The sequence below is a fragment of the Felis catus genome, chromosome E3 (genome assembly GCF_018350175.1).
Source record: "Felis catus isolate Fca126 chromosome E3, F.catus_Fca126_mat1.0, whole genome shotgun sequence".
In the NCBI taxonomy this organism is placed as follows: domain Eukaryota; kingdom Metazoa; phylum Chordata; class Mammalia; order Carnivora; family Felidae; genus Felis; species Felis catus.
This window is the reverse complement of record NC_058383.1, coordinates 10300440-10312055: the sequence shown is the minus strand read 5'-3', so window position 1 is coordinate 10312055 and position 11616 is coordinate 10300440. Positions and strand designations below refer to the sequence as shown.

The window sequence follows — 11616 nt, the reverse complement described above, 5'->3', positions numbered from 1 at the left end:
TGCCTTCCCCCACAGCTCTTGCCCATTGGCATCGACCACCATGTCTTGTGTGTGGGCCATCTTGGCCTAACGTGGCCTCACCCTTGTCCGCTTGACCCTTTCCCGCTGCCCACTCTGGCCACAGGATGACCCCCCCCCCCACCGTCCTCAGCCACCTGCAGCCCTTGGCCTCCGGCTTGTACATCTGTGAGGTTAGACAATAGTTTTGAAACATGAACTCCTGCTTTTCACCCCAGACTAGTTTTGGGGGGCGGTCTGGATGGTGTCCACTGCTCCAGGGGAGGGTCACTATCAGCAAAAGGCACAGGAAAGGCTTTGGAATTCCAAAGCGTTGGACTTAAGGGGGCTTATGACAGGGAGCAAGAACAGTTGATGCGTCAGAGAAGGGCCTCCTGCCCTGAGGCTGGGACAATTTCCCAGGCTCTGGAAGGGGAGGAATGGAGTGGGCTCTGGGGAGAGAAGCTGGTCAGACCTGGGGTCCAAGCCTGGGAGCCCCCACCAGTACCCCGCATGGCAAGTCTCATTCTCCATCACGGCCTAGGAGCCATTGCCATAGAAGCCATGTTGGTGCCCACAAACCACACAGCCCCCTCCAGCAAGTGGGGTACCACCGAGCGGAGATACCGAGGGGCTGTGGGGACAGATATGCTGGCCCCCCAGGGCCTCCCCAGGTTCTGTCATGGAGCCACCCAGGCCACCCTCTGATGGTCCAACAGGACCACCTTTTTACCTAAGGGGACATTCCTCATGACGACATCTTTCAACCCCATAGCGCCCACCTACGTTTGCCCCAGACAAAGGAGTGGCCCTGGACACCCAGTGGTGGGGGGTGGGAGGGGTGCTTAGAAGGAAAAGCCTGAACACAGATACTGAGGAGACAGTGCCCAGAGCCCGAACAGGAGAAGACACCCATCTCCCCCACCCTGCTGGACCGGGGTAGAGTGGGGGCTGTTTCTGACTCACCCCTGTGACTCCGGTGCCCTGCCCAGGGCCTGATAAACATTAGGTGCACAATAAATATTTATTGGCCTAAATGAAACATGAGGCTATACAGATGAGGCCCACGCTGTCCGATGACTGAGCCAGTCCCCACCCCCAATCTCCCCCTCCCGACTCACCTGCTAGTGACCACTCTGGGGTGACGATGTGACCCAAACTGGCCAATGGGATGAAGAACTCCCGGCCCTGGGCTTCCAATAAAGTTTTTGTCATGATGAATAGTCTGAGCTGGCCTAGCGTTTTGCCCTTTCCCCTTCATCCTGTCCTGTTGGGAGGTGCAGCGGCCATGACGAGGTGACAGTCAGGAGCGCAAAGGCCTCCGTGCAAAAGGTGGCAGAGAAGGAAGATGACAAGAGCCTGGGTCGCTGATGGCATAAGTGAGCCTCTGACCCGACTGCCCAGTCTCAGCTTTCTGTACGAGTCTCGTAAATCTCTCTGTGTTTTGGCTGCAGCTTCGCACGTGTTCTGTTCACAACGGACTCACGACACATTCACAGGACACCATTGGACTAAAACAGATTTGGGTTTGGATCTTGGCAGGTGACAGCTGACATCTGGGTTTCCTCCCCTACCTCCACTCCCCCAAAACTGCTCTTGCCAAGGTCACCGTGTCAACGAAGGGAAATGACGTTATTGTAACGGACGATCCTGAAATCGCGGCTCAACACAATGAAGTGGGTTTCTTGTTCATGTTACGTCCCGTGCAGGTGGGTGGGGGAGGTGGATTGCGCTACACACAATCATTTAGGGTCCCCGACTCCGTCGTCTGGCAGCCCCCACTCTCCTCTGGGCGCCTGGACCCTGCTCCATGGAGGATCGGATGGGAAGCGTTTATGGTCCAGGTCTGGAAATAAAGCACTTTACCGACATCTGCCTTCTATCGGCCGGAATTCAACCACACGGACACGCCAACGTACAAGGGAGGCTGGGGCACGTTGTCTAACTCAGGGAGAGGTGGTAAATTTGGCCACCGGTGTATGCTGTCAGGGTCTCCCTCGGCCCCCAAAGACCTCCACATCCCTATATCCAGGGCTCCCTTCCGAAGCCTCGTTTTACGCCACCTCTCGACACGCCTCAGTGTTGGCCATTCCTCATCTCTTTGAGACTCTTCTCTGTTCTTGGCATCCTTCCCAACTTCTCTGGGTTTTCTCCAGCTCTCCTAGACACTCCTCTTCCACCCTGAAGGGTTAGGGGTCCTCAGGTTCCGTCCTTCTCTTCTCTTCCTTTCTTGTCTCTCCCTGCACATCCCACCATTATTGGCTGCCTCAATCACTGGCTATACTCGTGACCCTGAATCTGTCTCCAGCCTGTCCTGACTCCTGAGCTCAAGACTCTGGCATTAAACATCCTCCTGGACATCTTCACGTAGACCCCTCAAACTCAACAACCCCAAGCGGTTAATATCCTCTTTGCCCCCAAACCTGCTCCTCCTCCCGGGCTTCCCCGGCTGTGAATGGCACCATCATCCACCCAAAGTCTCAACTCCCAACGACTCGCTTCCCCAGGCCATGCGCTCTCAATCACCAAAGCCCTGCTGCCTCGACCGCCTAAACGTCTCTGACCTTCATCCACTCCTCTCCACAGCCATGACCGCTACCCAAGTTCATGCTACCATCACCTCCCTCCTGGACACCTGTAACAAACTCCCAAACTCCACCTGTCCAAACTCTGATCCCCAAGGGTCCTCTAGGCTAGTGCTTCTGAAACTTCAGCTGCATAGAAATCAGCTGGAGAGTTTGTTTAAAGTAGATTTCTGGGGGCGCCTTGGTGGTTCAGTCCATTAAGTGTCGGACCTGATTTCAGCTCAGGTCATGATCTCACTGCTCATGAGTTTGAGCCCCATGTCAGGCTCTGTGCTGAGAGTGTGGAGCCTGCTTGACATTCTCTCTCCCTCTCTCTCTCTGTCTCCCTCTGCCCTTCCCCCACTTTCTCTTTCTCTCTCTCAAGATATCTTTTCTTCTTTTGTCGTTTAAATTTTTTAACGCTTATTTCTTTTTGAGAGAGGCAGAATACGAGAGGAGGAGGGGCAGAGAGAGACAGAGACACAGAATCCAAAACAGGTTCCAGGCTCCAAGCTGTCAGTACAGAGCCGACACTGAGCTTGAACCTATGAGCTGTGAGATCATGACCTGAGCCAAAGTCAAGACACTCAACCCACTGAGCCACCCAAGTGCCCTCTCTCTAAAAATAAATAAATTAAAAAAAAAAAAAGTAGATTTCTGGGCCCCTCCCAGGCCCCCTCCCCCCCACCCCGCAATCTGATTCTCATTCTATTGGTGTGGAATGGGGCTCAAGAATTTGCATTTCTAAAAACCTCCCCTAAGGGGGTCCCCTGGAGCAACCAGAGCTAAAGATGCTGGAGCAGAGGATGCAAGTTTTGGGACCATACTCTGAGCAGCAAGGATCTCCGCGCTGTCCAAAACGGAGGCCACTAGCCACAGATGGCTATTTAAATTACGAAGACAAAATAAAACTCAAAATTCAGTTCCTCGGTAGCACTAGCCACATTTCAAATGCTCAACGTCACATGTAGCTACTGTATTGAAAAGCGTCCAGTATAGAATATTTCCATTACCACAGAAAGTTCTACAGGATAGCGTTGCCCAGGCCGTGGGGACCGTTCTAAAAATGAAGGCTGATCCTGGGCACCCCCTCCCTCTTTTTAAAAAAAATTTTTTTGGGGCGCCTGGGTGGCGCAGTCGGTTAAGCGTCCGACTTCAACCAGGTCACGATCTCGCGGTCCGTGAGTTCGAGCCCCGCGTCGGGCTCTGGGCTGATGGCTCAGAGCCTGAAGCCTGTTTCCGATTCTGTGTCTCCCTCTCTCTCTGCCCCTCCCCCGTTCATGCTCTGTCTCTCTCTGTCCCAAAAATAAATAAACGTTGAAAAAAAAATTTTTTTTAAGGTTTATTTATTTTTGAGAGGGGGGAGGGGCAGAGAGAGGGAGACACAGCTGAAGCAGGCTCCAGGCTCTGAGCTGTCAGCACAGACCTAGGCCCCTCTCTTCCCCCTAAGATTTCAGAGGCTCTCACTTCCTAATGAAGGACATCGAGAGCCTGGAGGGCACAGAGATGCTCCTAAGCGCGGATACCCTGAAAACGTTCGGAAAGTCTGTATCTCCCCGGGCTAGAGAGAGGCCAAGAACTTTGAGCTCATTGGCTGGTAGCGGGGGCGGCTGCCAGCGCTTTCCTTTGATTGGGTACTTTCTCATAGAGGAAAGCCAATCATCCAGGGAGGTGGGGGCGGGGCCCGGCTGGCCGTACAGGCCCCGCCCCGAGTTCCGGCTCTAAGCACCGCGGGAGAGTCCGATTGGCGGTGAGTTCTGACCCTTTACCTGCTTAAAGACCCTTAGGTCCAGGACGTCAGCTCACCGCTTAAAGAGTGGGGAGGTAGGGTCATGTCCTCCCTCCGGCCACAGGGAGCACCCCTCCCCCAAGCCCTGAACTCCAGGTGTTACAGTCTCGCCCTCTGTGTGTTCAGTGTCACCGCCTGTGAAATGGGATTGGGTGGGAGGGGTGGGAATGGGAGAAATTGCAGTGTCCCTCGGACACCAAGGCTGTGTCCCCACAGGAGGATGGCGCAGGAGGAGGGCGGGAGCCTGTCCGAAGTGCGGGCCCGGGTGGGGGCATCACATGGCATCACCGACCTGGGCCACAAGCTGCACTTCTATGACCGCTGGGCTCCAGACTATGACCAGGTAAACTGGCCAGGCTCCTTCCCCTCTCTCCTCTTGCTTGCCCAGCCTCAACTTTGCTATCTCTAAAGAGGGAATAATTAGCTTTGCATCATCCCAGGGTGGCTTGTGAGAATGAGGTGAGACCCGGTAGTCCTGCCTCCTCAAGGACTGGCCCCCTCTTCGGCTCATCCACAGTAGCTCTGCCCTCTGACCAGCCCCATGTTTCCATATTGGCAGCCCCTTGAAAAATCAGGAAACAAGACCTCTCTACCCTGGGACTGCACCTGGAGGAGGTGCCAATAAGCATGCGCGCGCACACACACACACACACACACACACACACACACAGCTTGGCCTGTTTGATTCCTAGACCACCCTACACAGAGGTCACCCAAACACTGGGGCACGGGGTGCCAGTCAGCTCAGTACTCTGTCCCCAGGATGTGGCCGCCCTGCAGTACCGCGCCCCCCGCCTCGCAGTAGACTGCCTTACCCAAGCCCTTCCGGGCCCACCCCATGCTGCCCTGATCCTGGATGTGGCCTGCGGCACCGGCCTGGTGGCTGCTGAGGTGAGGCCTCCCCACATCCCCTGTCCTGTCTTCAACTCCCCACTCGCTCAAATTTCCTCCCACCCCTGGCCCCAGAACTCTGCCTCCCTGCTCAGACTCACCGGTCCCAAACACGTGGACTACATTTACTGCGGAGCCTGCTGCCCTCCCCAGGTGCAGGGACCCAGCTGGGAGATGGCAGGTGTGAACTGTGACTGAGTCCCCCCACCTTAGCTGCAGGCTCGGGGCTTCCTCCAGCTGCATGGGGTAGATGGGAGCCCAGGGATGCTGGAACGGGCCCGAGCCCGTGGCCTCTACCAGAATCTCAGCCTCTGCGTCCTGGGCCAGGAGCCTCTGCCCAGTTCTGAAGGTACTTCCCTTCCCACCCAGGCACCTTGACAGTGAGTGCCCTTCTCTTGTCCAGCCTCCATCCTCCTTGCTGAGCCCTTCACAAGCCCCCGCCCACACTGAGCCCCATGAACCCCCACCGGGACCCTCTCTGAGCCCCTGTGAGCCCCTCTCTCTGAGCCCTCTACCCCGTGATCTGATGTCATCCCTGTGGGTATCATGAGGCCACACCAAAGACAGACCCCACACTCCACACAGGGACCTTCGATGCGGTACTGATGGTGGGTGCCCTTAGCGATGGCCAGGTGCCCTGCAGTGCGATACCTGAGCTTCTGCGAGTTACCAAGCCAGGTGAGGAGCGGGCCCATCCAACCCCACGTGAATGCCTTCCACCCCCCCCCCCCCTCGCACACCCACAGACACTAACCTCCGAATGTCTCAGGCTAAGCGAGGGGCAGGGTCCTGCCCAGGGTCACACAGCCTAGCCTAGCTTCCCAGCCACCAGCTGCCACCATCAACAGACCCAGGCAAGCAGGCAGGGCAGACCAGTAGCCAGCTTGCCCTCTTATCCACTGGGCAGCTCCACTCCCCCTGGCTCTGTTTCCTCGCCTCTGAGCAGTGACAGAGCCCCTTCCCCAATGGATCGCAGTGAGCGCTGAGTGCAAAGACGTGTCTGAGGCCTTTGCTCCAGTCCTGGCACGCAGTGGGGGCTCAGTTCAGTTCCCTCGTCTTCCGGCTCCCTCACGAACTCACTGACAACTGTCAGGTGAGTCTCTTGCTCTTTCCTGGTCTCAGTTTCCTCATCTGTGAAATGGGCTGCTCAGGTGAGATGATAGACGTGAGCACTTTTTGTAACCTCCACCCGTGGGTTGATGTGCAGCTAAGGATTGTGTTTACTGTGCTCCTCCTGTGTGCCTTGTCCCGCGCTGGCCTCTGCTCTGGAGGGGGGGTACGCACCCTGCCCTCTGGGCTTCGATCACCAACCCACTGCACCCCACTGCACCCCAGGAAGGGGCGTGGGGAAAAGGACCAGGGCACACACTCTGAGAATTCAGGGAAGAGAGGCATTTCCGGGGGACAGGCGGGGGGGGGGGGGCACTGACGGCAGTGGGCACAGGAACACAGCCACAGGCCAAAACAGGTCAGGAAGACAGCCACGGGGAGTCAGAGGCAGAAAGGAGCATGGGGGACTGAGCAGGCAGATGCTGAGGCCCTGACTTGGCTGCAGGATGGGCTCAGGAAGCCCCAAAGTGGGCCTGTGGCAGCAAGGCCGCATCCTCTCCCTGTCCCCCTCGCCTCCACTGCGAGGAGCCGGGCCTGTGGCTAAGCCTGGGCAGGTCTGGGCAGGCTTCAGCCTCAGGGAGCAGGGTCTTCGATGGGGTCAGAGAGAGAGGCAGTGGTGGGGCTCAAGAGAACAGGAAACTCCCGTTGGCATAACCAGCCCCGCCCACACTTGTCAGGCCCCTGAGCTGGCTAGAGCCCCGTCTGCTGCGCCCCTGTCACAGGCTCCCCTGCTTCGGAGCCTTTCCTCTCACGGAGCCCCAGCCACCCACCCTGCAGGGCCCGGCTTCTCCTCCCCGCTTCCTCCAGGAAGCCTTCCAGACACTGGCCTCTTCTACATGTATCTGAGCCCGCACTGGGCACGCTATAGGTGTCTAGGGAACACCAGAAAGGATATGTCACTCATTCATTCAGCCGGCGCTTAATGTGGTCCTTCCTGTGAGACCCAGAAACGAGCCCCACTCTGTAAGCTGGGAAACTGCAGCTCAGAGAGGTGATGGGACTTACCCAAGGTCCCAAGTGCTTCCTTCCCGTGCATCCAGACACACCACATCCTCCGGCAGAGGGGCTGGGTGAGCACTGAGGAGGGAGTCCCCTCTGTCCAGGGGATTAAGCCAAGAGTTCCCAGCGTAAAGGACGCGTGAGCCTGGAAGTTGGTATAGGAGGCTGAAAACGCAGAAGGGTATTCCTTGAGGCGGGAACAGCGAGCAGCAAAGGCATGGAGATAGGAAAAGGCTGGGGGGGGGGGGGGTTGGTGGTGGGGAGAATGTACGCCCTTGAGGGAAGAGCAGGAAAGATAACCTTTCCCAGAAGGGGTGGGCCTAGAGCCTGGAACCAGGGCTCCTGCCCCTCCCCCACTCACCTCTTCCCCCCCACCCCCACCCCCGTCTCTCCCTAGGGGGGCTGGTGTGTCTGACCACCCGGACCAACCCGTCCAACCTTCACTACAAGGAGGCCCTGGAGGCTACCCTGGACAGGCTGGAGCAGGCCGGGGCGTGGGAACGCCTAGTGGCCTGGCCTGTGGACCAGTGGGAACTGGCCACATCCGAGCTTGAGGTGGTGCCCAGAACCTCTGACAGCGATGGCTTCATCTCTGGCATCGTCTACCTGTACCGAAAGCAGGAGGGGGCCCAGGTGGAGGGATTGAGGCCCAGTCCTCAGCCCCCAGCTGGCCTCTGACCCTCCCATCCAGGTCTCCTCCAGGCCCGTCCTTGGGCCTCCTCTGCTTCATCTGTAAAATGGGGCCCCTGAGCCAACCTTGCCCATTAAATGAGTCCCAGGAGGGGTAGCAGGACTCTGGCTCTGTGAGTCTCTTCCCCAGGAAACTGACATCCGTCCCTGAGAAGGACAGAAGTGAGAAGAGATGGAACAGAGAGGGCCCCCACCCCAGGCCGCCCCTGAGCCAGCCCCGACAGGGCCACAGATGTAACTTCCTGACACCTCCCGTGGTGGGCCCTCTCACGCTAACTCGAGGACAGGAAACTCATGCCCGTGCCTCTGGCCTTGGCCAAGTACCTTCACATGGCCAGGATTCAGTTTCCTCCTCTCTAAAGGAGCCGGAAAGCTGAGCTCAGGGCGTGTCTGCCGGGTGAAAGGGTTCAGTGACCCCCGGGCCTTGGGGGTATGATCAGGACTAATGATAATTCCTTCACACAGGGACTGTGGGAAGGCTCATTAGGGAGGAAGACTGAAGCCTGGCCTTCAGGACAAGCAGGATTCCGAGGGGTGGAGAAAGGCAAAAAGGACATTCTAGACCCAGAGCAGGAAACAGCCTGGGCCAAGGCCAGGACATGGGACCTGGAGGGTGAGCAGACCAACCTGGATGCCCAGGTTCGGACAGAGCTGGGACAAAGATGGATAGAGGGCAGGTGGCCCACCCCCCAGGGCTGAGTGTTCTCACGTGGCCTCCCCCCTGGGGTCCCCAGCACTTCAGCAGTGCGTTTCCTATGATCGCCTTGACCTTCCAGCAAACGAAGGGCTTGAGCGAGGTGATTCCCAAGGTGAGGGCCAGCTCTGATTTGTCACAGTTCCTCGAAACCAGGTTGTTGTTGTGGTTTTTTTAAGTGTTCTTGTGTTGACCACCACACAACGGTCGTACTCCTCCCTCACCCCTGCCCAGGCTTCTAGCCCTCCCCTGCCCACCTTCACGGCTGAAATCAGAAACGATATGGTCTTCCTGTGCACAGGTCCCATTTATTGTAGAAAATTATAGTAATTACCATGACAAACAGATATTAAGTTACAAAACAGAAACCAGAGAGGAGGCAGGGAAAAAAAGGTCCAGGACGTCCTGGGAATGAAGGCCAGAGAAAGACCGTCCCCCCTGCTCTTCCCAGGATGCCCAACGACCTTGGCAGGGGTGGCGAATCCAGGCGTGACTGGTCACAAGAGGCTGGGGTCCTCCTACCCAGGCCGCTGAGGCAGAGCCCTGAGGCTGCAGGGTGGGGGGAGGGAGGGGTGCAGGCAGCCTGGGCAGCCTCCGCGGTCTCCTCCCCCACCACCACCCAAACCAGTTTGTAGAGCCTTCACCCCTCCCCTCTAAACCCGTCTGTCAACTCTGTGTCAACTCTGCTCCACGGGCAGGTGGGGGAGCGAGGCGCCAGCCATCCTCACGGCCAACACAAGAGTGGGCCGGGCACCCGCGGAGGCAGAGCCCAAGCAAATTCAGGGCCGTGCTCTCCTGACCGGCAGGAGCCAGCTCCCCCCTCCGCCGCACCCTGTTACTTCCGCCCCCTCTCCTGTGTCCCCGGGGCCAGAGGAGGGCAGCACAGGAGTCTCTTTCTGTCCATCCATCCTTGCTGGCGGAGAGGAGGCTCTGGGTAGGTGTCCGAGGGGGCCGGAAGGGGCTGCCCGCCGGTGGCCTGGCTCAGTCCCTGCTTGTGCAGCCTGCAGCCCGTGGCAGGAACATCCCCGGGGGCACGGGCTGCGCCTTCAGTCCAGGGAGAAGCAAAGCCCGGAGACAGAGCTGAGTGGCGGCACCTTACACGTAGTTGCTGGCCGGGGCGGAGCGGGCGGCAGAGTACTTGGCCGAGTAGGGCTTGTCGGTGCGCGGGGGGCAATTGCAGCACAGCAGGGCCCCCCCGAGGAGCAGCAGGCCCGAGGCGGCCCAGCCGACGTACAGAGAGGCACCCATCTCCCGCTTCTGGCCGGAGGCCACCAGCGGGTTGTAGAAGTCCCGGATGATGTTGTTGGCCGTCCAGGACACGGGCACCATTACCAGCAGGCCGGCCAGAATGAACACCACGCCCGCCACGATCATGGTCTTGGCCTTGGCGCTCTCGTCCTCCACACAGTTGGTGCACTTGCCGCCCACCACGGACAGCAGCACGCCCAGCACGGCCAGGATGATGCAGACGACCATGAGGGCGCGGGCCGCCTGCAGGTCCTGCGGCAGCGCCAGCAGCGAGTCGTATACCTTGCACTGCATCTGGCCGGTGCTCTGCACCACGCAGTTCATCCACAGGCCCTCCCAGATGGTCTGCGACGTGACGATGTTGCTGCCGATGAAGGCCGTCACGCGCCACATGGGCAGCGCGCAGCTCAGTATGGCGCCCAGCCAGCCCAGCACGGCCAGCGCGATGCCCATCACCTGTAGTCCCATGGAGGCCATGGCTCGGCGTCTGCCGGGGTCTAGGACCTGGAAGGCTGTGGGGATCCGGCCCCGGGGGGCTGTAGGAATCCAAGCGCTGAGGACAGACCCTCGCGTCTAGAGGGAAGACTTTCACTGTGAGTGCAGAGGCAGAGACGGTCGGCTCAGCTCCTTATCTCTCCGGAGTCAGAAGCACCAGCACAGCCGAGTGTGACCGGACCAGTTCCTGTCTCCAGTCTGACAGGAGACTGGAGACTGGAGCAGTTATATGGCTCTGGGGGGGGAGGGGGGGGGCAGAGGGAGGGGTTTCCGTCCCTGGGGACTTCCCCTGACCAGTTTCTCTGGATTCCAGAGTCAGGGCCAACAAAGGCCCTTCAAGGCCTCAACCCTGGGCCCCTGAGTCAGGATCCTGGAGAGCCAGTCTCAGGGGAAACTGCCCTCTCCCCACCCCCCCACCCCCGCCCCCAGGCCCTTGCTGAGGTCAATCTGGAGATAGATACTGAGTCACAGTCCACAGGCACCTGGACCCATGGGGCAGCCACGCCCAGCCAGGTTCAGGTCCCGAAGACAGGATCTCCACACCTCAGGGCTCCCTCCTTCCAGGCTTGGGTGGGCAGATGGGGTGGAGACCCTCAGGGAGGGGGTCTGAGGATAAAATCCCCACCCCAATTACTGGAGTCCTGTCCATATCTCTTCCCCACTGGCCTGATCACTACTGTTCCCATTCTCACCATCCACCCACTTGCCTCACCCCCGCGTTTTTGGTGTTGGCTCCACGAGGGCAGTTTGGGGAACGAGGGGCTGGGGAGCCAGGACTCTTGGGTCTGTTACTTGCTGTCCCCCCTCTTACCACCACCAGGCTTCCCAGCCCTGCCAGAGGAGAAGAGAGAGGGAAACCTCCCCCCCCCCAACTCCTGCCCCCTACCAGGAGAGTTTCGGTCACCTCCTCCTGGGGCTGCAGCCTGTCTGGCCAGACCTGAGTGGGGGAGATCACCAAGAACACGCTACGGGCCAGACCCTGGGAGCAAAGCCCAGCAAAAGCCTGTTTACTCTGTGAAGACACACAGAGAGGTGGTCAGATAAAGCCAGGATGGGGGCAAAGTCCCAGGAGGCTTCAAAAGGGAAAAAGAACACAGACAGGATGGAGGTGGGGCTCTGGGAAGGGGGCTTGGAAGGAA

General features: G+C 58.8%; 2 protein-coding genes across 2 annotated transcripts; one reads left to right on the top strand and one right to left on the bottom strand.

Moving 5' to 3' along the window:
- Positions 1-4223: 4223 nt before the first annotated feature.
- Positions 4224-8143, top strand: METTL27 (methyltransferase like 27). The gene is given in 7 exon segments (XM_003998575.3): positions 4224-4311; positions 4567-4693; positions 5113-5241; positions 5455-5590; positions 5827-5919; positions 7748-7868; positions 7870-8143. Coding segments are annotated over 6 exon segments (729 nt in total). The 5' UTR covers positions 4224-4311; positions 4567-4570; the 3' UTR covers positions 7997-8143.
- An 879-nt stretch (positions 8144-9022) lies between these two features.
- CLDN4 (claudin 4) lies at positions 9023-10683 on the bottom strand. Its single transcript, XM_006942058.3, has one exon. The coding sequence runs from the start codon at positions 10457-10459 to the stop codon at positions 9830-9832; it is 630 nt and encodes a 209-aa protein (XP_006942120.1). The 5' UTR covers positions 10460-10683; the 3' UTR covers positions 9023-9829.
- Positions 10684-11616: the final 933 nt, after the last annotated feature.